The 26,124-nt window shown below is 40.0% G+C and overlaps 1 protein-coding gene across 3 annotated transcripts in view; it reads left to right on the plus strand.

Annotated features, from left to right (window-relative positions):
• SLC6A1 (solute carrier family 6 member 1) overlaps positions 1 to 26,124 on the plus strand; it is an 85,412-nt gene that overhangs the window by 52,696 nt on the left and 6,592 nt on the right. For all 3 annotated transcript variants that reach the window (XM_077924828.1, XM_028718881.2, XM_077924829.1), the window contains 11 exons: positions 8,838 to 9,265; positions 10,159 to 10,290; positions 11,146 to 11,246; positions 14,258 to 14,367; positions 14,482 to 14,614; positions 15,886 to 16,020; positions 16,363 to 16,466; positions 17,578 to 17,702; positions 18,369 to 18,481; positions 21,796 to 21,927; positions 23,092 to 23,194. In XM_077924828.1, coding sequence (XP_077780954.1) covers positions 9,028 to 9,265; positions 10,159 to 10,290; positions 11,146 to 11,246; positions 14,258 to 14,367; positions 14,482 to 14,614; positions 15,886 to 16,020; positions 16,363 to 16,466; positions 17,578 to 17,702; positions 18,369 to 18,481; positions 21,796 to 21,927; positions 23,092 to 23,194 — 1,426 coding nt within the window. In that variant the 5' untranslated portion in view covers positions 8,838 to 9,027. The remainder of the gene's footprint in view (positions 1 to 8,837; positions 9,266 to 10,158; positions 10,291 to 11,145; positions 11,247 to 14,257; positions 14,368 to 14,481; positions 14,615 to 15,885; positions 16,021 to 16,362; positions 16,467 to 17,577; positions 17,703 to 18,368; positions 18,482 to 21,795; positions 21,928 to 23,091; positions 23,195 to 26,124) is intronic.

The raw sequence follows: 26,124 nt of genomic DNA on the forward strand, positions 1-26,124 counted from the left end.
TATCAGGAAAATAATTCACATTAAATATATTTATGCTCAAGCTGATAGCTAGATTTCACTCTCCACTTACCATATCATTATTAATAGGATACGTATTATCAACATGGAAAATATACGGAAGATGCCCCAAATCAATATATATTATACAGTGGTACCTCGGGTTACAGACGCTTCAGGTTACAGACTCCGCTAACCCAGAAATAGTACCTCGGCTTAAGAACTTTGCTTCAGGATGAGAACAGAAATCGTGCAGCGGCGGCACGGTGGCACCAGAAGGCCCCATTAGCTAAATTGGTGCTTCAGGTTAAGAACAGTTTCAGGTTAAGAACGGAGCTCCAGAATGAATTAAGTTCTTAACCCGAGGTACCACTGTATAGGGATGTACACAGGAAGCTTTGAACCTTTCTTCAGTCTCTAAGAAGCATGGGTAGCATTCAACTAAGTTTTACTCAGAGTAGGTCTACTGATATAGGTTCATTAATTTCAGTGTGTCTTCTCTGAATAAAACTTAGTTGAATACTGCCACATGTAGAAGAAGGAGAGAAGGAAACAGAGTCAGAAGAAGAAATCATGTTCTGCTTGCTTGCTTCTGGTGGTAACATCACACAACAAAGTTGGGTGAGGATCGTTATATTCATTCAAGTTGTTTATATCCTGTTTTTCAGGTGAACATTCTAAAGCAGTTTACACAGAACTTCATATATTAAAACTATAATAAAAAGGCAGGAGACAAGCTACAGGGGGGGAAAGGCCTTTTGAAAACTGTTCCCCTCAGGCAAAGATGGTTTGTGAGTAAACCTGTGATGGCAATTTAGGGTGCCAATAAAAAGTTGGCCAAAGAATGAGGAGGGATGGCTAGGCCAGGCCACTATTTAGGAGCTAAATAATGGGCTGCCTGTTCTGTCTTCTCTCTCTCATTCGTCAGGGCAATATTAGGGAGCTCTGTGGTGGCAGCTGGGAGAGGGGAAACATCCCATCTGAAACACAGGGAGCTAAAGGGTGGGCAGCTGTTCAAGCTTGTAAGATCTTTCCCCCTCAAAAACACGCCTGTTGCAGTTGCAGTTCAAGCTGGTGTGCAGCAGGAGCCCTGTACAGTATTAAGGACACAAAACTCTTCTTAGCACTGCAAATTCTCTTTGCCCTCCTACAAACCAGACTGGGCCAAAGGGCAACCGTTAGGCAGGCTCCATCCACATGCTGCAAGCCTGTCCCCATTTTACATCTGCCAGACTCTGCAGGCTGCTGCATCCCTGCAGCCATAAAAGAGAGGAAGTTATCTTTTTAGTGCTTTGTACTCACCAGAGGGGATGCTCTGTACTATGGTCTAATTTTATTACGGCAATGTTGCCTCTGGAAGTACTGACTTTCTAACATGCTGTTAGGCTACAGGGTGCCATGTCTTGATACAACTTCTTTTGGGGGGGGGGGGGAGAAGCCTAAGGTTTTGTCTTCCTCTTATAGGTGGCCAGCCAAGAATGAGCAGCTGTTTTATGACTCATTAATTCTCTCTTATCTCTCCTATGTATTGGAGGGACAGAAATTATAAGTTCTGGTTTCCTCTTATTTCAGTAGAACAGTCCATCTGTGATTCCAGGCACTGTACATAATTATTGGCCATGGAGCTCTGCATCTTGGGTGCCCATATGGGTGAGCTAGTGTCCTTCAGGGAACCACCCTGGGGAAAACAGTTCTTAATCCCCATCTTCCAGCAGTCACTAGTCATGAAATACAAGCTAAGAAATGTCTCTGTTGAGCTAGCCTTGTAAAAGCTGGGTAACCTCATTAAGAAAGCATCTAAAAACATACTAAAATATTATTAAAATTTGTTAGTCATCCCCCCCCCAAAGTGATCCAAAAGAACTTAGTGTTGGGGGGGGCATTAAATCGAAGTATAATTAAAAGGCACCTGACTCAATGTTGACAGATAAAGTTGTTCCTCTGTAATCTCCTGTTTTCCTAACACAGGGAGGATGTGTAACTGGATTGAATGATGGGGAGGGTGGAAGAAACTGTAACCGCCATCCTTTGGGGTGGGGGCAGGACATTAAACTAAAGGAAGGTTCTTTGGGCTGCAAGCTGGCAATCCTAAACAGACTGAGGGTAGAAAGAGTCACTTACGGTAATTTTAAAGGCAATGAATGCCTTTGTATCTCTAACTTACGAAGTGTTTCCTCCGTATTTGTGAGAGACTGGACTAGCAGTTCCCATTTAAAAGGACAGTGCAATAATAATCTAATACTGACAATAGTATTCCTCTGCAGATGCAAAGATGACCTTAATATGAAGAAAACATACAGGCTTTGACTCTCCGTCTTTATGCAAAGTCTTTGCCATTGCTACTTCCTGACCGTGCCTTTAGGCACCAGCTAGCCCAGCTGCAGCTAATATAAAGAGTCACTCGTGTAGCAGTAAAGCAGCCAACGGGAGTGGAAGCAGTAATTGAATTGCTGTAGAGAGACATGACAGTGAAGCCTGGGGTTTATTTCTGCTAGGAGCTGGAGAGAATCAGGGCAGTCTGAGACAAAGCGTTCATGTAGCCTCGGGAACTAAAGGCCTAGTTTTTCATGGTTCTCAAGACATGCAAAGGTAAAGACCATGTACATTTATCTAATTCAGGATCTTCCTCATTTCCAACCTAAGACATTAAAAAAAATATATCTCATGGCTGTCACTAAAGTCTGAAATAGAATCATTTGTAGTTCTTTTTAATCAGTTCCTAGCACCTTGAGTGCTTCAGGTGGCCTCAAGCTTTTATGTTTGACTTGACTAATAAAAGAGTTCAGCTTTCAATGGAATTCCAAAACCAAATAATACCATTTAAGAAGCCAGTGTTTTGAGTATCTTCCACTTCTGTGCAATGGGTAGATGTGCTGCAGTTATTAGAAATTTTAGTAATTCCTTAAATTTCACTTCTGAATTGTTACCTTCAAACACATTTCTAAGAAGCAACTGAGGGGTAAATTAAATCACTTAAGATTCTCAGCATTTCTGGCCCAGCATTTCTTGTGTTAACAGTCAAGCACTCCCACCAAATATATACATGAGTTCTCCTACTCCTGCAATTTCTTCAATTTCTTGAGAAATGCCTGCTTCCATATAACTAAGCTGTACTAGGTTTCTGAACTACCACTGCATTGTTTTAAGAGCATGGACCCTGACGTGTGGACATGTTTGTTTCAGTGGTGCAAGTCTTTTCCCAAGCATTTTCATCTAATGTATGACCTAAGTCTGTCTCTCACTGCATCTAATGTTTCCATAGAAAGTCCTAGCAACCTAATGAGTATATTCAACACCATCTCTGTATTACACTGTTCTGTGTCCAAAATTATGTGTTTGAAGGCTGTTGGATATGAGGGGAGACCGCAGAAGATGAAACAACTGGTCTTCTGTAATCAACACAACAGGGAAGCAATTTCCATGCAGCTGAGGAAGTGTATGAAAGCTGACTCTGTTGTATAGTAACATCTTTGCTTATACTGGTCAACAGTAAACTACTATTTTAGTTACATTTTCCATCTTACCTTGACTTTTCATCATATTATAGACAGGGTTGTTTTAAGGTTTGGCAGCAGTGAATTTCTCAATTTTGTCGCCAATGTAGTTTCAAGTTATTTCACTTCCTGCACACTGGGTTGCTGGTTATTATTTATAAATGATTATTAACACATATCGTGCCAACAAAGGCCCATATAGGAGACAGCATCTTAAAAAGCAGAGACATCACCTTGCCGACAAAGGTCCGTATAGTTAAAGCTATAGTTTTCCCAGTAGTGATGTATGGAAGTGAGGGATGGACCATAAAGAAGGCTGATCGCCGAAGAATTGATGCTTTTGAATTATGGTGCTGGGGGAGACTCTTGAGAGTCCCATGGACTGCAAGAAGATCAAACCTATCCATTCTGAAGGAAATCAGCCCTGAGTGCTCACTGGAAGGACAGATCCTGAAGCTGAGGTTCCAATACTTTGGCCACCTCATGAGAAGAGAAAACTCCCTAGAAAAGACCCTGATGTTGGGAAAGATGGAGGGCACAAGGAGAAGGGGCTGACAGAAGACGAGATGGTTGGACAGTGTTCCCGAAGCTATAAGCACGAGTTTGACCAAACTGCGGGAGGCAGTGGAAGACAGGAGTGCCTGGCGTGCTCAGGTCCATGGGATCACAAAGAGTCAGACACAACTAAACGACTAAACAACAACAACATTAACACATATATTACCAAATGTGTTTCCATGGTGCCTCAAATAATAAAATAAATAAATAAACAAACATGAAAATAGTACAGTTTAGAAGAGCAGCATAAAGCAGTAGAAGGGCATATTAGATGTTTTTTGTTTTTTTTAATGGAGCTAAGTTCATAAATGCTAATCTATTATTTGGCTGTGCCTGCCTCTTAAATACATGAATGTGATGACATAATTTATTTATTAAAGTTTCCCCTAACCTTGACAGGATTGTATGCCATTCATTCTTCCTTTTTAGAGCTTTCTGGTGCTTATTTCTCAAGCCCAGCGTTATTTTAACATTGCATATAGGGCTGAGTCAATACTAAATGTCCTGTTTTAGTTCTTTCTAGTTGTTGAAAAAGCTTGTGTTGTGTATGTCAACAACTCTAACCAAAATTTCACTGTTTTTGTCTAAATCCTGAATACAAAGTGCTACTCACAGGAACTGTGGTGGAAGCCCCAATAAATAACATCTTGGTTTGGTTAAAGATTTTGGTAATAGTGCCATTCTGGAACTAGAGCTTTATGCAAAGGACAAAACAAAAAAATTCCTTCCAGTAGCACCTTAAAGACCAACTAAGTTAGTTCTTGGTATGAGCTTTCGTGTGCATGCACACTTCTTCAGATACCTATGCAAAGGAGTTGGACAAAGTTATGCAAAGGTTTTTGCATAATTCTCATACCTAATCAATTAAAAATATGATTTTGCATACTAAAAATTGTGATTTGGGAGATCTGAGCAAATATTGCACTTATATTGCACTTATTTTAAACTGGAAAACAAAACTGGAAATCTTGATAACAATGTACTGATAAAAAGAAGAAACACCTCATTTGTGCTTCTAATTTTCATCAGTAGGTGGTGCTAGAAATTTGTGCACTGGCTATTTCAGGCACATTTCTATTATTCGGTGATGCCATAAAGAAACTCACATTCATTGTGGGTATTTTTTACAGGTGTCTCAATATTCTGCACACACAAATCTACACTCCTTTTTGAATTAGATTGTTAGGTTAAAAAAAATGAATTGGGGGCAGGACAGAATATTCTGAACTCAAATTTGAAAGAAAGGCCCTTAGGCTGAATTTGGGAATGCAAATAATGTGTCATTGCCCCTGAGAATAGGGTAATGCTATTAGCAAATGTTGGTGCTCATGTGGAATCTGAGTACTATAACCCCTTTCCAACAACCCCTCTTTTTTCACATTTACAATAACAATCAAAAAAGTTAAGGAAGGTTATTTTCCCATGTCCTTTACTTCATCAGCATACATAGGGAAATATAACAGTTCCCGAAGAACCGATTCCAACTTGAACTTGTGAATCAGCAATGTTTACGAACCCAGATGACTGCAAGACAAGTGATGCTCTTTGGAAGGAAAAAAGAAAGAAATTCTTCCATTTCATCAGCTCATCTTTTCCTTTTCATCTTAATTGGCTCATCCTTCCATTTTTCTTGCTTGCCTGGAATAAAGGCAAGAAATATCAATTTTTACAAGACAATAAAATAAAATGGAAGTTCGCCACAGTAAAGTGAAAATTTAATCTAGTGTGGATTATGATGAGCAAAGGAAGCCCAACACATTGAGGACTACAGAGACCCATGAAAATCTCGTAAAAATTTGAGCTGGTCCCAGTAAAATGCATGACTTGTCTTTACAAAGTCTTACTCTACCAGATTCTGTGTATAAAATGGATTTGATTGTGTAATATAATCACAACAAGCAGAGGGGCTTGTACTTCAAATGGAGGTACACACATTTCTAAAAATGCTGGATGCCAGTGACTGAATGCAGTGGTGGACAAAGTGCAGGCACGCTAAATTGTTCTTTACCCAGCAGATTCAAAAAGATTGGTCTAAATACAATGCTGCTTCTCCGAGATGCAACTGTAGAATGAAGGGGAGAACAGTTTAGCTAAGAATTTATAGAAAAGAGTTCTGATTACTGACATTTTGATTGGAAATAATGGCCAGAAGGCTGTAATTGAAAAGCTAATATATTTGGATTATAATTTATCACTGATGGGTTCTTCATCAGTCATACTGACAGTGCAACAATTGTCCATTAGGCATTCACTGAGCTATTTTTTTAAACCAAAGCTTGCATTCATTATATGCTTAATACTAAATATTCATTTTATCTTCTAGCTCTTTCAAACAATGAAAGTTGAAATGCATGGGTTACATCCAATGCTGGTCCACTCAGAGTAGACCCATTGAAATTAATGGACAGAACTAACTTAAGTCTATTAAGTCCAACAGGTCTACTTTGAGTAGAGCTTAGTTGGATACTATCCTATGGATCCGTGTTCTATTTAAAAAAGTTTTAGTTTCATTGCTATAAGCATAGGCAGCTACTGTGCAGTCCATTGTAAAATATAAATATTTGGTGGTTTGTCTGTTTTTTGCATGGGAGTTATCTGAAAGGGCAACAAAGTAAAATACCTTGGGAGGACTCTCCTTTGATGGAGGTTTCTAAGCAGACCTTAGATGGTTATCTGCCAGGGATGCTTTAGTTGAGATTCCTGCATTGTATGAGGTTGGACTAGATGACCCTTGGGCTCCCTTCCAACTCAACGATTCTGTGATTCCATTAGTACACAGTGTGACAAAGGTATCATAAAAAATAATGTGATCATTATAAACCGCTAGCTGAAATGATTACAACATTTGTGATCATTTCAGCTTCTGATTATGATGGTTCTCTCTGCCTTGTCTTGGTTCATTTACCTGAAATGTGTACTACAAAAGCAATTATTAATGCCATTAAACAATATTGTATTATCATAACCATAAAGTATACTTGTTGGCATGCATATTGCCTGTTTGTTTTTCTTCAAAGAAATCCAGCAGCGATCGAGGGAACATGTAAGTTAAGGTGCAAAATTAGACCTGAATCCTAAGAAGGTTTCCCTTTGTTTCTTATGTTGTTCAAGTAAGAATAGCATTATGAGCAATTCGCAGAGCAAAATAATTGCACCCTGCATTCAGATACTTGAGACACACCTGAATGGTGTCCTAGCGGTATGGGAGCAGCTTTCCAGGGAGCGGTTCCCACAACCCCACAAGGAGAGCAGTCATAGTTCAGTGGCAGAGCACAAGCTCTGCATGCAAAGGATCCCAGGCTCAGTCCTTGGCATCTTCAGGTAGGCCCAAGAAAGACTCAATTTAAATCCCATTAAGCCACTGTCATTCATAGTAGATAATACTGATCTAAATCGGTCAAAGTTCTGACTCAGTATAAGACAGCTTCCTATGTTCAAATGCCTTAAACAGTCCATAAAGTGTAATGATTTGCTAACCCTTTAAAATCCAACCTTTGATAAAGGATTAAAGGTTTTATTGTTTATTTATTTGATTTATCAAGTATTTGATTGATTTTTTGTTTATATGGTTAAACCACCTAATTCATAAGAAAGCTATTGTGATGGTGGTGGTGGGCACCAAAAAAGTACGACCACTATTGATAAAATAATAACTAGAACCAAATGACTAACAATAAACAGAATTAATTATCTAAAACATTTGAGAAATTAAAATGTTTTCAACAGATGACAAAACATCAGAATTGTAGGTGTCCATCTAATTTCAATAAGATCAGTGCCACTACGCTGAAACCCTTGAATCAAGTAGAAGATAAAGGAATATGTGGCTTCTCTAGATGATCACAGTGATCTGGCTGGTGTATAAGGCAGTCTTTCAGGTAACCTGTTCCTTTAAACACAAATAATAATACCTTGAGCCTTTGGTCTGGTCTGGCAATCGGCATTCTGCACAGAATTTTGCTTGATGGTTGCCATTAATTGGATTTTAATTTGATTTAATTAATTTTATAATGAATGTTTTTAGAATGTCGGACTATTTTGATTGTTGTTAGCCGCCCTAAGCCCAGCTTCGGCTGGGGAGGGCGGGATATAAATAAAATTTATTATTATTATTATTATTATTATTATTATTATTATTATTATGCTGATACAGAGCTGTTCCAGGGTGCAGCATTCAGCAGCATCTGTAATTTCTGAACCAGCCTCAAGAGTAGGTCCATGTCGAGCACACAACAGTAGTCCCATCTAGGGGTTACTAAGGCCTGCAACACTATGGCCAAACTCTCCCTGCCCAGAAACAGCCAATGCTGGAAGGAAGCATTCCTGACCACTGAGGATACGTCTACCTCCCAAGCTATGTACATGCTCCTTCAGGAAGGGAGCAACCCCATTAAGAACAGGCAACTGGTCTATTTCCTGAACCTGGGAGCCCCTCACCCACAAGGCTTCTGCCTTTCATCTTCGTTTTATGATTGCTACTTCCTCATGTGTTTTTTCTTAATAACTTTTAAAAAAAACCTGAGTGTAATTTTGAAAAACATAGTGTTGTGCATTTATCTGTGCATCATTTGTTTTGTGAATTGTTGGGTGTTGACAAATGTCATGAGTTAAACTGCCACTCATTCCAAGAAGGACTCCTATATTTAGATAAAAAGTATACTTTCATGGCTGGTTGTGATCAAGGGCACAATCTGAAAATACATTCAAGTTACTGAAAAGATTTGAATTTAACTGTGATCATTTCTGTGTAAGGCCCAATTTAAAAAATCTCCTGGTCTTGTTTTGCAGATCAATACGGACACCTATTACAAGATACCTGTTTGGATTTTAACACTCTCAAGCATCACCTCCACTGCTATTTTAACAATCCCATCAAGCTTTGGTTGGGTAGTCAACAGCCGCAAAGCTGCTGTCCACGTGGACTGGTGCTGACATTTCTCGTCCAGCTGCGAGAGCCTCTCCATCTAAACCTAGAGACATGGCAACAAATGGAACAAAAGTAGCTGATGGACAAATCTCCACAGAACTCAGTGATGCCTCAATCACCAATGACAAGCCTAAGACACTCGTGGTCAAGGTGCAGAAGAAAAAAGGAGATATTCCAGACAGAGACACCTGGAAGGGGAAATTTGACTTTCTTATGTCCTGTGTTGGCTATGCGATTGGCTTAGGAAATGTTTGGCGGTTTCCATACCTTTGTGGAAAAAATGGAGGAGGTACTTATTTCAGTTTATGTAATTAAGTGCTAAATATTTTTGATCAGAATCCACTACTTCCTGTTAATCTTACAAGACCAGCAGCAGAGAAGGGAGAGCAGGCTGAAGATCTTAACACAGGTCTTTCAAACTGCATGATAATGCTTTTTGGAAAGGCACGCTAAACAGATTTTACTACTTGCACACTGGATTCCTTGGCCATGATAGGCGATCACTTCAGTGAAGGATGACAATCTATGTATTTTGAGTTCCCATCTGGTTGGTTTGGAAGGCAGCAGAACACTTTCCCTATTATCCATTTGGAGGAGAGCAAAGAGGCTCACAGGGACTGCTCTGCTGATTCTTTGCCTCGTCCCATTCAGAGTGCCACCATGATATACTATTATATTTGGTGGCAGCCACAGCAGCTAGGTTTTAGAAAAAGGATATGCCTTGTGTACCATGAGAACATCTGCTTTTGCCTTTAACAGGAAAGCAGTCTCTTCCAGACTAAGTATGGCACCAAAAAGCCAGGTTCTGCAGCCAGGTCGAGGTTAGCAAGTAGCAAGAGTAGCTCATTCTTGCTGTGACACAAAGCAAGACCCTCCTGGTGGTATTAACTGCTGGTAAAGACTGTCTGCTCCTATATATATATATATATAAAAGAGGCAGAAACTCATCTGCAAACATTCTTTGTAACATGTGACTCAGCTCACGCTGCAAAAGAGCAAAGCATATCCCTAACCATGCATACGATTAGAGCAATAGTATCAGAGGAGACCTAGAGCAACTAGGTCACATATAGTGTTCATTTGCTTTCTGCTGCAATTAAAGGAAAAATGAATGTTGAATTCTTGCTTAATGATACATATGTTGGTTTCCAGTATAATTGCTCATTTTCTGTATCCTTTCAGGAGCATTCCTGATTCCATATTTCCTTACTTTAATTTTTGCTGGAGTTCCCCTGTTTCTTTTGGAATGTTCGCTTGGGCAATACACATCCATAGGAGGTCTTGGAGTTTGGAAGCTTGCTCCAATGTTCAAAGGTACAGTGTTGAGTTAAATACAATGCTATTAATACCATAGTAGGTGTTAACATTCAGGTCATTCTTTGATCAATTTAATACTGGCCCACTTTTTCTGGACTAAGAATTCAAAGTTATTTAAGTATATTAAAAGATGCACCAAACCAATAAATATTTATTGCAAAAGAAATAATAAAATGATGTTTACATAACTCTGAAATTGCACTTTTACAACAAGCCAGTGTAAACTCTGTCTATATGAGAAAAAGAGACCGAATAACCAGGTAGTTCTGCAATTTAATCCCAGGCATCTCCACCCTTTATCCTATTTTTCTTTCCATACACATCTCTTGACTATGGCCACTGTTGCAATGTATTATCCTCAGTCTCAATTTCTCAGTATATTGTTTTCCAGCTGTAGGCTGGCTAGACATTCAGAACCCTTGTTTCATTTGGCAACAGAACACTGCTTTCTAAAGATGCACTCTCTTTCCTTTGCCCAACAACCCTAATTTGCTTACTTGTAGTGCACATAGCCATACTTCTTGTGATATCTCTTTCCCCCTTCACATGGTTGCTCCCTGCCCATAGCAAAAGGGCTATCTGACTTTGTAGAAACATAAACTGAAAGTGTAGGGGTTTTTTTGTGCTACTCTTCAACCCTCATTAAAAAGACTGGTACCTCAAACTGCAGTTCACGTAACCACTACTTTCTCGTAACTGCTTTCTTCTTAGTATAAGTGCGCAAAATCACATAGCAATTTTGTCTTATTTAGGTTTACATCTCTCCAAATGTACTTCTTATTGTTATGTTCTGAAACTCTACTGCTAAGAATATGAGTCCTAAAATGCTCTGATATACTTTTCTCCCTATAGGTGTGGGATTAGCTGCTGCTGTCCTGTCCTTCTGGCTTAATATTTACTACATTGTGATTATTTCCTGGGCCATATATTACTTATACAACTCTTTCACCACAGTAAGTGATCTTTCTCATGTTTAAAAAACCCTCATTACAGCTCAGTTTGATTAGCTGACCTACTTTAAAATAATAATAATAATAATAATAATAATAATAATAATAATAATAATAATAAATCATTTTATTTATTTACATAGGGGAGTTTTGCCGCCCTGCTCACTCCTCTCATCAATCCCTCACCAACTTCTTCACAAGTTACTTTACTTACCTAATGGATAAATCATTTCAGCTTCTCCTTTCTGTTGCATAGGGAAATGATTTAAATTGGGTGAACCTGAAAACTGGAGAACAACAGTTGTGTATGGACATAGATTAGGACCTAATAGCGTTGCTAGGAAGTCATGCTGATTCCTTGACCACTAAAAGTTCCACCCATAGCATTTTGAGATTCTATTATTCCAGCAGGTTTTGGTTCCATAAAATACACCATGGCAACATTCTGGCGTAATATATAGCTTTAATTTCCAGAGGCAGCCAGAAGTTCATATAGCAATGGCCTTCCTCTATTCCACAGGTCCATATATTTATTTTTAACTATTTCTTTACTGTCTCTCACATCAACCTTGAGGTGGAATACAGCTAATTCAAAACTTTAGGGCATGTTCACGTATAACCAACCACACCACCCTGCCTACCGAATGATGGTGGCAAAGAAAGCTTACTTCTCCACTACCATCACATCTGCAAGTAGTCACCCAAAAGAGTTTTTTCAAGTGGTGAATGGTGTTGTGTGTTTGTGTGTGTGTTTTTGCTTAATCTGGACAAGCTTCTTGAAGAACTGCCCCCTTGACTCTTGCACATCTTATCTTCTTAGAGTGAGCCATAGAAGGTTAATTAGGTGGGCCTAGGGAGTGATTAATGCTTTACTGAAAGAGGCATTGGTTGGTTCCCTCCTTAAGAAGACCTCCCTGCACCCAGGGACCATACCCTTGATATGCTTAAGAAGGTAGTGGTGGTCCAACTTCAGGGATGCTAGGAGGAAACCGATTCCTTGGATCCATTCCAATCTGGCCTCAGGCCTGACCATGGCACTATAACTGCCTCGGTTGCCTTAGTTGATCACATTTTTGGAGAGAAAGATAGAGGGTGTGTGACCCTGCTAATTCTCAATCTTTTAGCAGCTTTTGATACTGTTGGCCACAGTATCACTCTGGAGCATCTCAGGGAGGTTGGGGGCACTGTACTTCAGTGGTTCCACTTCTACCTCCAGGACCGTTTCCAGAAAGTCATTATGAGAGGCTACTATTTGGTGTCATGGAAGTTTTCTGCGGTTTCCCACAGAGTCCCATCTTGTCTCCCATGTTATTTAATGTCTACATGAAGTCTCTGGGAGTTGTCATCAGGAGATTTGGAGTGAAGTGTCCTTAATGTGTAGATGACACCCAGCACTATCTATTTGTTCCAACTGAATCAGGAGAGACAGTTGAGATGTTAAACCTGTGCTTGGAGACAGTGACGGACTGGATGTGAGCCAATAAACTGAAGCTGAATTCAGAAAATACAGAGCTGTTATGCATCCTGAGTTCTCACATCCAGGAGCTGGGAAGGACAGCCTGTTCTGGATGGGTTGCACTTCCATGGAAGGAGCAGGTCCACAGTTTAAGGGTTCTTCTGGATTCTGCTTGTCAATGGAGGCTCAACTGGCCTAAGAGGCTAGGCGTCCCTTTTTCCAGCTCTGGCTGGACCACAAGCTGCAGCTCCTTTTGGACAGAGATGATTTGTCTATGATATTCCAGGTTCTGGTAATTTTCAAACTGGATTATGACAAGGAACTCTATATGCGACTGCCTTTGAAGATGGCTTGGAAACTTCAATTGGTCCAAAAATGCAGCAGCCAGATGGCTGGCTGGGGTTCCATTTAGATTTCACACAACCCATGTTTTAAAACAGCTGCATAAGTCCAGTACAGCCATAGCCCAGCTGCATGGGCAGCAGGAATGGATGTGTCGGTCTTCTTAATTTATCTTTTGCATGTGTTCACCAATACATGTATTCTATCCAGTATCTGTGTGCATTTCCCCCTGCACAGATTTAATATTTTTACAATAAAATGCCTCAAGTGCTGGCTTTAACACATTTTCTCCCTCTTTCTTTTTTAAACAGGTACTAGCTGTCTGCAGCAGCTAGAAAGCATAGCTGCTGCCATACCCATTGAAAATTTGGCCAGAGCTGTCCCTGGGATTGACAGCACATGATTGATGGCTTCCTCCATGGGTTCATAGGGGCAGCCATACATTTTTCATATGAAGTCCCTGGAATGGATGACACATAATCACATCCTGTCAGCCCAAGGGGCTTTTCTGACCCCCATCTTCAATGCAAGTGGTGTGAGTTGTGCTTTCTAGAGGCTCCAGGTGGCTAGCAGGCTAGCACCTGCTGTTATAAAGTGTGTTAAAGTCAGGCCTCAATCAACCTCACACAAATTGGTTGTGGTGCAGAATTCCTACAGAGACATGCAATCTGATTGCTTCAGGATGTGCTTGCCTAGGAATTCACAACCAACACATTCCTAATGGACCCATAAAGTGGCAGAGCTCTTTTTGGCAGCCTCCACCAGAATAACGTACAAAATGGGTCTGAGAGAAAAGGCTAGTAGGAAAAGAAACACTCACCTCAAGTTAAATTTTTGTTTCAGTTTTAAAAAAGAAAAAGAAAGCATGTTTAGTTCTTCCTAATTGTGAAGAGTAAATCAGAAATGCTGGAAAAAGATTAGATCAGTGCCACTCTTCATGTCCAATAATGTACTGTGTGTCTTCAGAAGTATGCATATATAATAATGTAAGTCAAGAACATTTAAGAGACAAAAGTTGCAACAGAATATAATTCTTGACAGGCATGAACCCTGTGGAAGCTTAATGCCCTGAAAAATTGGAACCAGCTTAGTTTTAACATTGGCTATCATTTCTAAGCAAGCATGGTATACTAGCTGTTAGCTCTTAAGATGACTTTAAAAACACTGATGTTTTTATTCTTCTCTCCCTATTCTTTATCCTTGCCTTTTTAATTAGAATCTTCCATGGAGACACTGTAACAACCCCTGGAACACAGACCACTGTTTCTCAAATTATAGTATAGCAAATACCACCAACATGACAAGTGCTGTTTTGGAATTCTGGGAGTAAGTTGAGAAAAATCTTTTCCTCATTCCAATGAATATGTTCAGTTAATTTCTTACTAGATGTATAAGGTCAACTAAGTTCAAGAAATTTATACATTTCCTCTTTGATTTTAGACGTAACATGCACCAAATGACAGATGGATTGGAAAAACCAGGCCACATCCGTTGGCCATTAGCAATTACTCTAGCAATTGCCTGGATTTTAGTGTATTTCTGCATCTGGAAGGGGGTAGGCTGGACAGGAAAGGTAAGAATATGTTCTAAAAGCCTATACATTGTAATCAGAGTCGGCATGGAATTCTAAAGCTTCTAAATAGACTAGTCTTGCTGATACATCCTTCCATGAGATATGAATGTTAATGCTCTTTTTAAAACTCTTTGGATACCCCTGTAAATTACTAGAGGGATGGTGGTGCTAGTCTGTTGCAGCAAAAAACATAAAGACTCTTCCAACACCATAAATATTAACAAATTTTATTATGGCACAAACTTTCATAAACTTGGATAAAACATGCAAGCTTTAAAGGCGCCATAAGATTATTGTTTTCTGCTGTAAATTGTATTTCAAGCATGCATATATATATTCCATTACTGTACAAATTGAACTTTTAAGTTTTTAAAAGTGAGTAGTCGTTAAAGGTAAAGGACCCCTGGACGGTTAAGCCCAGTCAAAGGTGACTATAGGGTTGCAGCGCTCATGTCGCTTTCAGGCCGAGGGAGCCAGATTTTGTCCACAGACAGCTTTCTGGGTCATGTGGCCAGCATGACTAAAACACTTCTGGTGCAACGGAACACCATGACGTAAGCCAGAGCACACGGAAACACTGTTTACCTTCCCGCCAACCTAGCAGTTCGAAAGCACGCTGGTGCAAGTAGATAAATAGGTACTGCTGTAGCGGGAAAAGTAAGTAAGAGCAGACTTAACTATGAAAGGTGGAGGGCGGCAGTCCGTACAAGAAAACCAAGCATGGGCATGTCTAGCAAGGAGGGGATTCTGTAGCCCTGTGCTTAACATGCAAGAAGAAAGAGCAGAGTACTGTTGCATCTGTCTCAGACAGGGGGCAGTGGAAACTTTTTCAGTTTGAGGGCCACATTTCTTTCTTAGTAACCTTTTTGGGGGGTGGCCACATGCTAACATGGGTGAGGCCGGAGGCAAAAGTAGGCAGAGCAACTAATATGAATTTTACCTTCTCTCAGTAAGCTAGTTTCTACACACACTGTGGCACACCTCCTCTGTCCTCCATCCAGGCAAGCAGTAAGTATTGCAGCCAGGCAAAAACACTCAAGGAGGGTGCAAAGCAGGGCTTACAAGAGGAGTGGCTGGCATGGGGTGTGTGGCCTAGGAAGAGTCATGAGGGCCTAGTATGAAAGTCTGAAGGACGGCACTTGGTCCCTAGGCCTGAACTCAGATGTGATTCAGATGTGTACAGCATCACCACATTTATTTCCCCTGTATTTCTTAAACCTCAGTGTTAAACTCATTGCTTCTAACACTACACACCCCATTCTTTGTTTCAGGTAGTGTACTTCTCTGCCACATATCCATACATCATGTTGATTATCTTGTTCTTCCGTGGAGTAACATTACCTGGAGCAAGAGAAGGCATTTTATTCTATGTCACTCCTAAGTTTGAGAAGCTCTCCGACTCTGAGGTAAGCATTCAGGCCTGGTAACCTAATAATCCTATGGGGAGGAGTTCAAGTGATGCACTCTTCTGATCATTCTGTTGGAGCAAGTGTTTTTGCATTCCAGATTAAATCAAACCCCCTCTGCTTTCCCCTCCATGTGGTGTTCTGGGATTTCTCCTGTCCCACCAGAGCCTGTCCCACCAGGCATGTTGCACTAGCAGGAGCCCTTGTACTGATTTCTGGGCCATTTGTAGTAGTATTGCTCATATTGTCATTGCACGCTCATTATTTATTATCACCTGTTTGTAACTATATATAAACTACCAATCATAGCCATGTGCACCTGTCTTTGTCCTTTATGACTAGGTATGGCTGGATGCTGCCACACAGATCTTTTTCTCCTATGGTCTGGGTCTTGGCTCATTGATTGCTCTTGGAAGTTACAACCCTTTCAACAACAATGTTTACAGGTAAAGCAGTTACCATTCTTTAGTAGCCTAGATTCCTAGATGCCTCAGATAGGGAATATTTGATGCAATTCACAGGGCACAAACATAATCCCTCAGAAGCTGAAAGGGAACGATTCTCTCCTACTGCACACAGAGCACATGGTGTTTCCAGATTCCTCCCATACTGGAGGGGCAGCTGTATTGTTCAAGGAGAGATCCTCATGAGATGCAAAGTGGGCAACATCATTCCTTCTAATACTTCATTTGGATGTTTTGGTCCCTACCTGTTTTGGCAGCAAAATGGAGCCACACAAAAGTACTAGTAGTGGTTTCCACCTTTTTAAAAAAGGTTCCCAGCAAGGACCTACATTCAGTGTGGCTTCCACCAAGACCTATGCTTCATTTGGGGTTAGAGAGGAATATGAAGAAATATCTTATGGAGACCCTAAATTGATCTGCTTCCAACTCTCAGCATTTATATGAGAGGATGACTAAACTATGTAACAATAAAGCAATGCAGATGGATCTGGCAACTTTTAGTTGCCCTGCTTATATAGAATAGCAGGGAGAGATTTCAGGTGAATAAGATAGATTTAAAGTATCTCTTTTCCTCCCCCCCCCCCCCATCCTGACATCTTCCCTTCTTTCTGTCAATCCTGAACAGCCCTGTAAGAATTGCTCAAACTCTGAACAGGAGCACTTTTGTTAGGCGCTGCAACATATTGGTGCAGAGCCCCACTTTTAATGTCAGAGTATCAAACTTCCCCTCTTTGCAGGCTCTTGGGGACTGGGATGGCTAGGGCAGTAAGGCTACCTTTGCATGTCCCAATATTCCCGAGCAAAAATCATTCAGCCAGCTCATATCAGTGTAATGTGAATTAGTACTTTCCCCTGCAAAACAGACACAGTGCTTAATAAGAGACAGACCAATGAAAGGCTTCTTTGTCAAATGAAGAAACTAGCTAGATAATTCACTGATAATTTTTGTATTTAAAAAGTTAGTCCTACATATACAGAGTTATAATCCAGTATCATAAGCCTTAAACAATTTGCCCTGTCAACAGGAATGTTGCTTGAAATCCTGACTTTGGACAGTATTCCTACCCTCTTCTCTCTCTGTCTCTCTTTTCAGGGATTCCATCATAGTGTGCTGCATAAATTCTTGCACAAGCATGTTTGCTGGTTTTGTTATCTTCTCCATTGTTGGATTCATGGCTCATGTCACCAAACGTCCTATTGAAGAAGTTGCAAAATCAGGTGTGCAACATCTTAACAGTTTGCAGTGTCTTATTGTTTCAGAAGATAGCAGGGAAGACAAGTTACACTATAATTGGGGAATCTGCACTTGAGAGAACACCCCCCAAAAGTTCATTAGTCCTAATGGTTATCTAGGAAAATAGAGCGGCATTCACTTTCATAAATGAGGCACTAATACGCTTGTGAGATCGGTAGCCATTACCTCAAAGTAATCTGAGAAGTATCTGCAAGCCTAGTGACCAATACACCTCACGCCAAGGGTTCAAGAATCAATGTAGACATGCATAAACAAGTAACTATCAGCACAGTTACTTGTTGGAAATACAACATAGCAGCTTCATATGTTTATACGAGATAACTTCATAATGCTTTAAGAGTGCAGAAGCTTTATATATTGTGTATATAGAAAAATATATTGTAATTGTTTTTCACAAAAACATAGTTGTTTCTATATCCATAGATATATATATTCATGTGCATATTTAAACCTACACTTTCTAAGCTCCATTTCGTATCTGTCTCAATTTTTCCAGCTTTGTTATTATGCAGTAGTATGAAATGAGATATTAGTAGTAAAATGACTAAATTAGTTTATAATTAATAAATTGAGCTGCTAGATATTGCATTAATGGTAAGTGACAATAAATACATTTCTCCCATTACCAGGTCCTGGGCTTGCATTTTTAGCCTATCCAGAAGCAGTAACACAACTTCCTGTCTCACCTTTATGGGCAATACTGTTCTTCTCCATGTTGCTTATGCTTGGAATTGACAGTCAGGTAAAACGAAGTGTTATTGTTGTTTTTTAAAACGCTATTACTGAAGACAAATGTCCAGCAGTTCTTTATATGTTTCTATCAATGCTAGCTGTATCTCTGTATCAGTCTTCACTGATACTAGCCAACTTCATGAACCACAGTTCAAAGCTGGCTTGTTTATCTTAAAAATAATAATAATAATAATAATTAAGACCAGCCCATTTCTTGAGTTTCAGTCATAATACTGAACAAGTTAGTTTAAAAAGGAAGTAAAGACTTCTGATCTCCAGGTTGTAGATGCAGAGGAGAAAAGGGAGGAGAGCACACAGGTCCAAGGCTCATTATGTCAGAATGAGGTCTATGGCTGAACTGGGCCATTAACACTAGTGAACAGTTTCTATCATGCGTGGCTATTTAAATTTGTATGCCACCTTTGGTCCGGTGATTCTAGGGTAGTTTACAGACAATAAAACAATACAAAAGAACCCACCTAATAAAACAGTAGTTTGCAGAACTTTAATTGCAGAACAAGTATTTAAATAAGCAAAATGTTAAATAATATACCTAGAATTTTTAAAAAGTTTGCCTGGTTTCAAAAGCATTACATCAAAGAAGTTTCTTTGGAGAAAGCTTAGCAGAGATGGGACACCGCAGCCAATTAATTTTTTCTTTAAAATATCTGTGCACTGTGGCTTAGAATATGGAATCTCATAAAGTGAGCCTCCCCATTGTCTTGGTCCCTATAAGTGCCCTTGGTTCATGAAAGAAGCAGCCTTTGCTGATCTTTTTCTCAGTCACTGAGAGCAGGACTGAAGGTTCTCCACTCCTTGTGTCAAAGGAGAATTGGCAGAAGCATGCTAAACTATGCATTAAAAATACCTCGTAAAACATTTTCCTATAATGTTTAATTCTAACTTTTGTGAATTTGTGAGTTTGTTTGTGTGTGTGTACAACTCACTTTCAGTACAATTTAGCCCCCCAAACAATTGCGCCTATTTTCTTAAACTAAGCAGCCAGTTATTCCTGTCTCATGAGATGATGCCTTTATAGTAGCATAAATTTCCTCACTCTGACTACTTTCAGGATATTGATCTTGCCCAACATTGTGAAGGTTTGACCCCCATGTCCCCCATTTACTGTTTCCTCAGAGGACACATTCCTGGTTTGGCTACATCCCTTGAGTGCCCTGGGTTCTCTCCCCCAATGTCCTATGCAAGAAGGGAAGGTACTCACCACATCATCAGCATTGGTCTACAGAGTCCTCACTCCTCCCTATTAGTAGTTCAGGTACTGGGCCCATTACATGGATGTTCCCTCAAGCCAGGCTATTATTGACAAGACAGCTTCTATACTAGTGGAAGCTCGGCTACCATCTTCGGGTCCACGACCAAGTGTTTCCACTTCTCCAGTTCACTCTGGAATAAGCTTTTGGAGGGGATGCCAGCGTGTTGTCAGGATGTCCATGTGCCAGTGCCAGTGACAGACCACTTTACTTCTGCCTGGGCAATTCACAAAATGGAGCCCCTGTACCCTATTGCTACAGCTCCCAACAAACAAGATTTCCATGCTTTTATAGAGTATTAAAATAATTTAGAGTGCCATTTTGTTTACACAAGGCTGACATGAAGACCTTTATTAGCATTGAACCAATGAAGCCGGAGCTGTTGCATTTTGAATGGGGGAGGCCCGATTTCATTTAACGGACAGTTCAGCCATGAAATTCAATGGGTGGCCTTAGAGCTAACCTGCATCACTGAGGCAGAATATAAAATATAGAACTGTAAATCCCCTTTACTCACTAATTCACCAAACAAGGTAAAGGTAAAGGGACCCCTGACCATTAGGTCCAGTCATGACCGACTCTGGGGTTGTGGAGCTCATCTCGCTTTACTGGCCGAGGGAGCCGGCGTACGGCTTCCGGGTCATGTGGCCAGCATGACTAAGCCGCTTCTGGCGAACCAGAGCAGCGCACGGAAACGCTGTTTACCTTCCCGCTGGAGCGGTACCTATTTATCTACTTGCACTTTGACGTGCTTTCGAACTGCTAGGTTGGCAGGAGCAGGGACTGAGCAACGGGAATTCACCCCGTCACAGGGATTCGAACCACTGACCTTCTGATCGGCAAGCCCTAGGCTCTGTGGTTTAACCCACAGTGCCACCTGTGTAAACAAACACAGTGGAATGTATGTACATACATGTAAACAAACCTTATTTTTCATAGTACACCTTACTTTAACTTTTGGTGAAAGTACATACACAGTACATTAGCAACAGCAATAGCTATTTCATAATGGGATGGAAATAATGAAGAGTCCTTATTCATGAAGCCTAAAGTTCTTTTATAAAAGAAAATCAGCAAAATTAATAATTCATTTTGAAGAAACTGCTGTTAATTTAATTGAGTCAAACATATCCTTAACTAAGTTTAGCTTTAGGCTACTGAAATATAAAAAGTAGCCTAATATTCCCCCCACACCAAAAAAAAACTAGGCCTGTGTGTAAGAGCTTTCGGGCTTTCTTATTTTATTTTTCTTTAACTTCTTCAGCTTCTTAATCTGTAGTATAATATGAAATAGTTCCACTCTACTGTCACAACACAGATACCACCAAAAATGGCTCCTTGTCTCATATTATCCTTAGTCAATGTATAGTATGTTAAAACATTTACCATTGTGTCTTAACACACTTCCCAGTGGCTGTCAGAAATGTACACACTCATAGCTTGAGGAGAGAATGTCATGTGCTTAGTAGTTCTTTTGGCAGGGCAGCAAAAGTAATATTTGCTTACTGAAAAAAAAAATGTTTACTATGGCCTTAAGAAGAAACTTATATATCACTTTAAGCATGTACAGGAGCTCTGCATGTGCATCAAAATGCACAAAGGGATCTAAGTCAGTTTGACTATCTATTATGTTTCTAAACTGAGGTCTAGAGTCTCAGCAGGAACAAGTTAGCTTAATTATGATTAGTCCAGACAACCTGTCCCACATTATGCCAGATTTTAAAAAGCACGAGTTTCCTATTTTTAATTTCCAGTATATTTTAATAGGTTCCGAAATGTTGCCCTATAAATAACCCACCTGTGCTTTAACATGATTGCAGAAGCTGCACCACAACTCATGAAATGAGTCAACATTAGTCTGATCAAAGTATATCAGAACTGGGCATATCAGTTTGCCCTGTTCCAGATGTATCTTGACTATTGATCTGCATCACAACAGAATAGTTTGGGAGAAGAGAAATTGGAGAAGAGATAGGATAAAGCTGGATGTTGCTTTAGCTCAAATCTAATGTTGCTAGTTTGGTTTGTGTGTAACCTCTCATTCCACTTTCAGTTCTGTACTGTTGAAGGATTCATAACAGCACTAGTGGATGAATTTCCAAGACTGTTACGCAGTCGGAGAGAAATCTTTATTGCTTGTGTGTGTGTCGTTTCCTATCTGATAGGACTGTCGAATATTACTCAGGTAAATACTATATTGGGAACTTCTTATCTCTAATTTGCTGTGGTCGCATTTTCTACTAAACAGAATTATGAAGTAAGAGTCCTCTGTGGATTGCCTATTGATTTAAGAAGGTGGGGAGACAGGAGAGATTCAGCTTTTCCTAAACCTTCAAATGTCAATATCCTCTAAGGATTTGAGATTAGTATAATGCATATATAATATATAATACCTATATTTACTGGCATGTTGTCAGGCTTAATGCTACTCTTAAAATCTTCAGCTTGTTCTATTAAATTGATTTACAACCACTGAGGATTCCATCTGTTTTGGCAACTCTTAGAAACCCTTGGATAGAAAAAAACACATAAAGGCTTGGTTATCATCAGCCAATGACATTGCTGCATTCAGGAACAATATTTGATGTAGTATGGAATGTAAGTAATGCCAAAAGCCATGGCAACATTTAAAACCAATACACAAATGGTATATTTAAGGAATCTATCTTTGTACAAGAGCAAGACATCGACGTATTTATTATTCCTTCCCTATCCTATTGTGAGTCTGCTTTGAATTACAGAATTGTAGAATTGCAACTAACCCAACCCCCTGCAATGCAGGAATCTCAATTAAAGCATCCCTGAGAGATGGTCACCCAAGCTCTGCTTAAAAACCTCCAAGGAAGGAGAGTCCACCACCTTACAAGGGAGTTCATTCCACTGTCCAACAGCTCTTACCATCAGAATATTCTTCCTGATGCTGAGTTGGAATCTCCTTTCTTGTAACTTGACTCCACTGGTTCAGGTTCTTCCCTCTGGAACTGGAGAACATCTTCCATGTGACAGAACCTCTAGCTCAACTATTTACTCTTATCAATAAATATGGAATTATCCCTATGCCATCCTTCATCTGTGGATCACAGGGCAGTTTACAAAATAAAAATATTACACACCAAATTTATTGATACTGATACATAGTTGGGCAATTCACTGATTATTTTCAGTTGTATGGTCCAAAGGTCACAGTTAGCCAGGGGAAGTGATCATTGAATACTTATAAACCTAGAGAATCTTTCCAAGTAATAAAAACAGAACTGAAATAGGAAAGTAAAGCTGATATAAAGGTTAAACAAAACAGGAAAGGAAATCTCAGAAGTGTGATGAACTTAACACATTTTATATATTGCAGGGTGGACTATATGTGTTCAAGCTTTTCGACTATTATTCTGCAAGTGGAATGAGTCTCTTGTTTCTTGTGTTCTTTGAGTGTATCTCCATATCCTGGTGCTACGGTATGTGATGCTACAGTATTTTGAAATTTATGAAAACAAGCCAAAAGAATGTAAAATTTTTGTAAAGCAGTCCCCAGAGGAAACAAAGTAATAATCTGAAATGTTATGTGTACTTAAAACTGAAATTGTTTTCTATAATTGCCACATTTATCTTAACAAAGTAATGCCATACCTAGAGGTAATTTGAGGCCATCCGAACTGTTTAAGTGAGGGAGATATGCTAGCTCACCATATGTATATTGCACTTAGGAGGGAGGAGAGAATTGGGGTTGTTTGATAGCATGTTAACATTTTCAACTGGAATTTAAGCATTTTTGGAAAAAGTAAGTAAGAACTGTAAGAACTCTAACACTCGTCAAAGTACTACCATTCATATACAGTGCTATGGAAGAACTTTTCCTTGATTTGTTTTGTTTTAAACGTTTTATGAGCACTGCATTGCTTATGAAAAGCAGCATCACTTTATAAATGTACAAATAAATGTACAAATCCTTGAAAACTTTTAAAGTATCAACAAAATGATGGCTTGTCATTTGTGATGTTTCTGGCACTATCCAATAGGTGCTTAAAATATCAGTGTAAGCACATTCCTCATGGTATTTCCAATCTCCATAGATGTGCTAGCTGGCAGAAGGCTTTAGAAAAGTTTCCATCACATAATGCAGTCAGGAAATTTCCATGCCTAGAAAGGGTATGTTGCGTTTGCAAAGTAAAGGAAGGATTGGACCCTGATTAAAAACCAAGACACGAGGCTTTGACCAGCAAGGCTCTCGGAGAAAAGTGCGCAAACCACACCCCTCGCCAGGCCATTTTATTAGCAAAAGAATCTTTTACACAGGGCTCGTAAGAACCAATCATATTTCCTCTGAGCATTTCATCAAACCCCACGTGGGGGAAAAGTTACACTACAACACTAATTAGCATGCACATATTTTGGGGTAAATATGTTGAGAACTACAAAGAGGTAGTAAATAACTTGAGAACTACAAATGGGTGGTAAATAAATTGAGAACTACAAAGGGGTGCATCTGGCAACCCTAGAGCTGAGAAATAAACATGATAAGAAGGATGGCCAGAAAGCAGTGGTGTAGCGTGGGGGGTGCAGGGGGGGCCCGGCCGCACCGGGCGCAACATCTGGGGGTTAGGGTTAGGGGGCGCAAATCCATGGGTTAGGGGGCGCAAATTACTTGCCTTGCCCCGGGTGCTGACAACCCACGCTACGCCACTGCCAGAAAGACCAGATCACTACCACCTTCATGTGAGATCTGTTTCCTGGCTCCAAGATTAACATCCTAAGATTAATATACATTAGAGAGCTACTTCAAATAAGCTTGCTCACTATCTTTATGGCCCAGGATGCCTGCCGGGCGAAGCAACTGCTGTGTACGTGACTTCAGGCAAGGAGAAATGGACAGTAGAGGCAAAAGGGCATGGAAAGGGCATGAATGTAGAATCTTATGGGATTTAATCAGAAATTATCGTCAATATATCAAACCCAGTCAACACAATGTCTTCATTGTGGACACGATGACTTGATGTATATTTTATAATTCCTCATGGTAATCCCATCTGATCCCTACAGGGTATAAGGCCTAGAAAAAGACCAATAGAGTGAAATCATAGGCACAAAACATTTAGTGAAGGTTAGATTCCCATTTTACCATTATTTTGCGGATCAGAAATGTTTCACCTATGCAAAGTGGGGGGGGATAAGTTTCTATCCAGGAAGTTAACAGAATTTGAAGAGGCAATCAAACTACCAAAGAAAAATACATTTTCCAGATTATAAATGAATAACAACATAATACCTATATATTTAGGATGAACTAGAACCATGGTTGCAGTCCTGTACACAAAACACTTAAATCCTATTGATGCAGCTTAGCTGTGCACACAAATTGCAACCCAAATAATAATAATGGATTGCATAGTATGCTACAAAGAGGCAATATATTAGTTGAGATTCTATGGGATGCCCCTCAGATCCGGAGTTCCTATACACATGTATTGCAGCTCCCTAACTTAATGCTTTCACATGAGCTTTTTCACACCAACCCTATAAGACCTTAATAAATCTCTTACATTTTAATGACTCTTTTGTTGACTTCTCTGATTTATTCTCTTCTTTGTTGAAGCATCTTACTGTAGATTATCGATTATATAAATCTAAGCATAAATTACTTCAACTTCACATGCTAGAATCTAGGCTTTTCCCTTAGGGGATTGGCATTTTCCTTCCTCTGTGCATTGTTTCTGCACAAGGAATGCAAATCTGATAACAGTGCCTACTGCTAAGGGTCCTGTTCCTGGGAAGTTACATTTCCCTGCACTCAACCCATAATGATGAAAGAGCTTTCTCATGATGTGTGGTGTAGTGGTTAAGAGCGGTGGACTTGTAATCTGGTGAACCGGGTTCGCTTCCCCGCTCCTCCACATGCAGCTGCTGGGTGACCTTGGGCCAGTCACACTTCTTGACCTTGGGCCAGTCTCTCAGCCTCACTCACCTCACAGAGTGTTTGTTGTGGGGGAGGAAGGGAAAGGAGAATGTGAGCCGCTTTGAGACTCCTGAAGGTGAGTGAAAGGCGGGATATCAAATCCAAACTCTTCTTCTTCTTCTTCTTGTAACCAGAACTAATGATGTATTGGCTGTTGTTTGGATTGTTGTTCATTTCCTCCCTTCCCCGTAGGCTGTGGGCTCCATTTTTCCAGCACTAAAACCTCCCCCACTCGGGTCTGATTATTTCCCTGCAGCTAGGCTAGTCCCTGGCTTCAAGGCCTTTTTGGAGCCACCAGTTCTGTAGAACCCCCAACACTGGATTGTTAATGGGTTTGGTAGGTTATCTGGCAAGACTCTCTGATATATTTAAAAGCTTTTCTCTCTCCTAGCCATTCATTATTAGTTTCAACCAACTAACAATTTGTTTGTTTGT

The sequence above is a fragment of the Podarcis muralis genome, chromosome 2, assembly GCF_964188315.1.
Source record: "Podarcis muralis chromosome 2, rPodMur119.hap1.1, whole genome shotgun sequence".
In the NCBI taxonomy this organism is placed as follows: Eukaryota; Metazoa; Chordata; class Lepidosauria; order Squamata; family Lacertidae; genus Podarcis; species Podarcis muralis.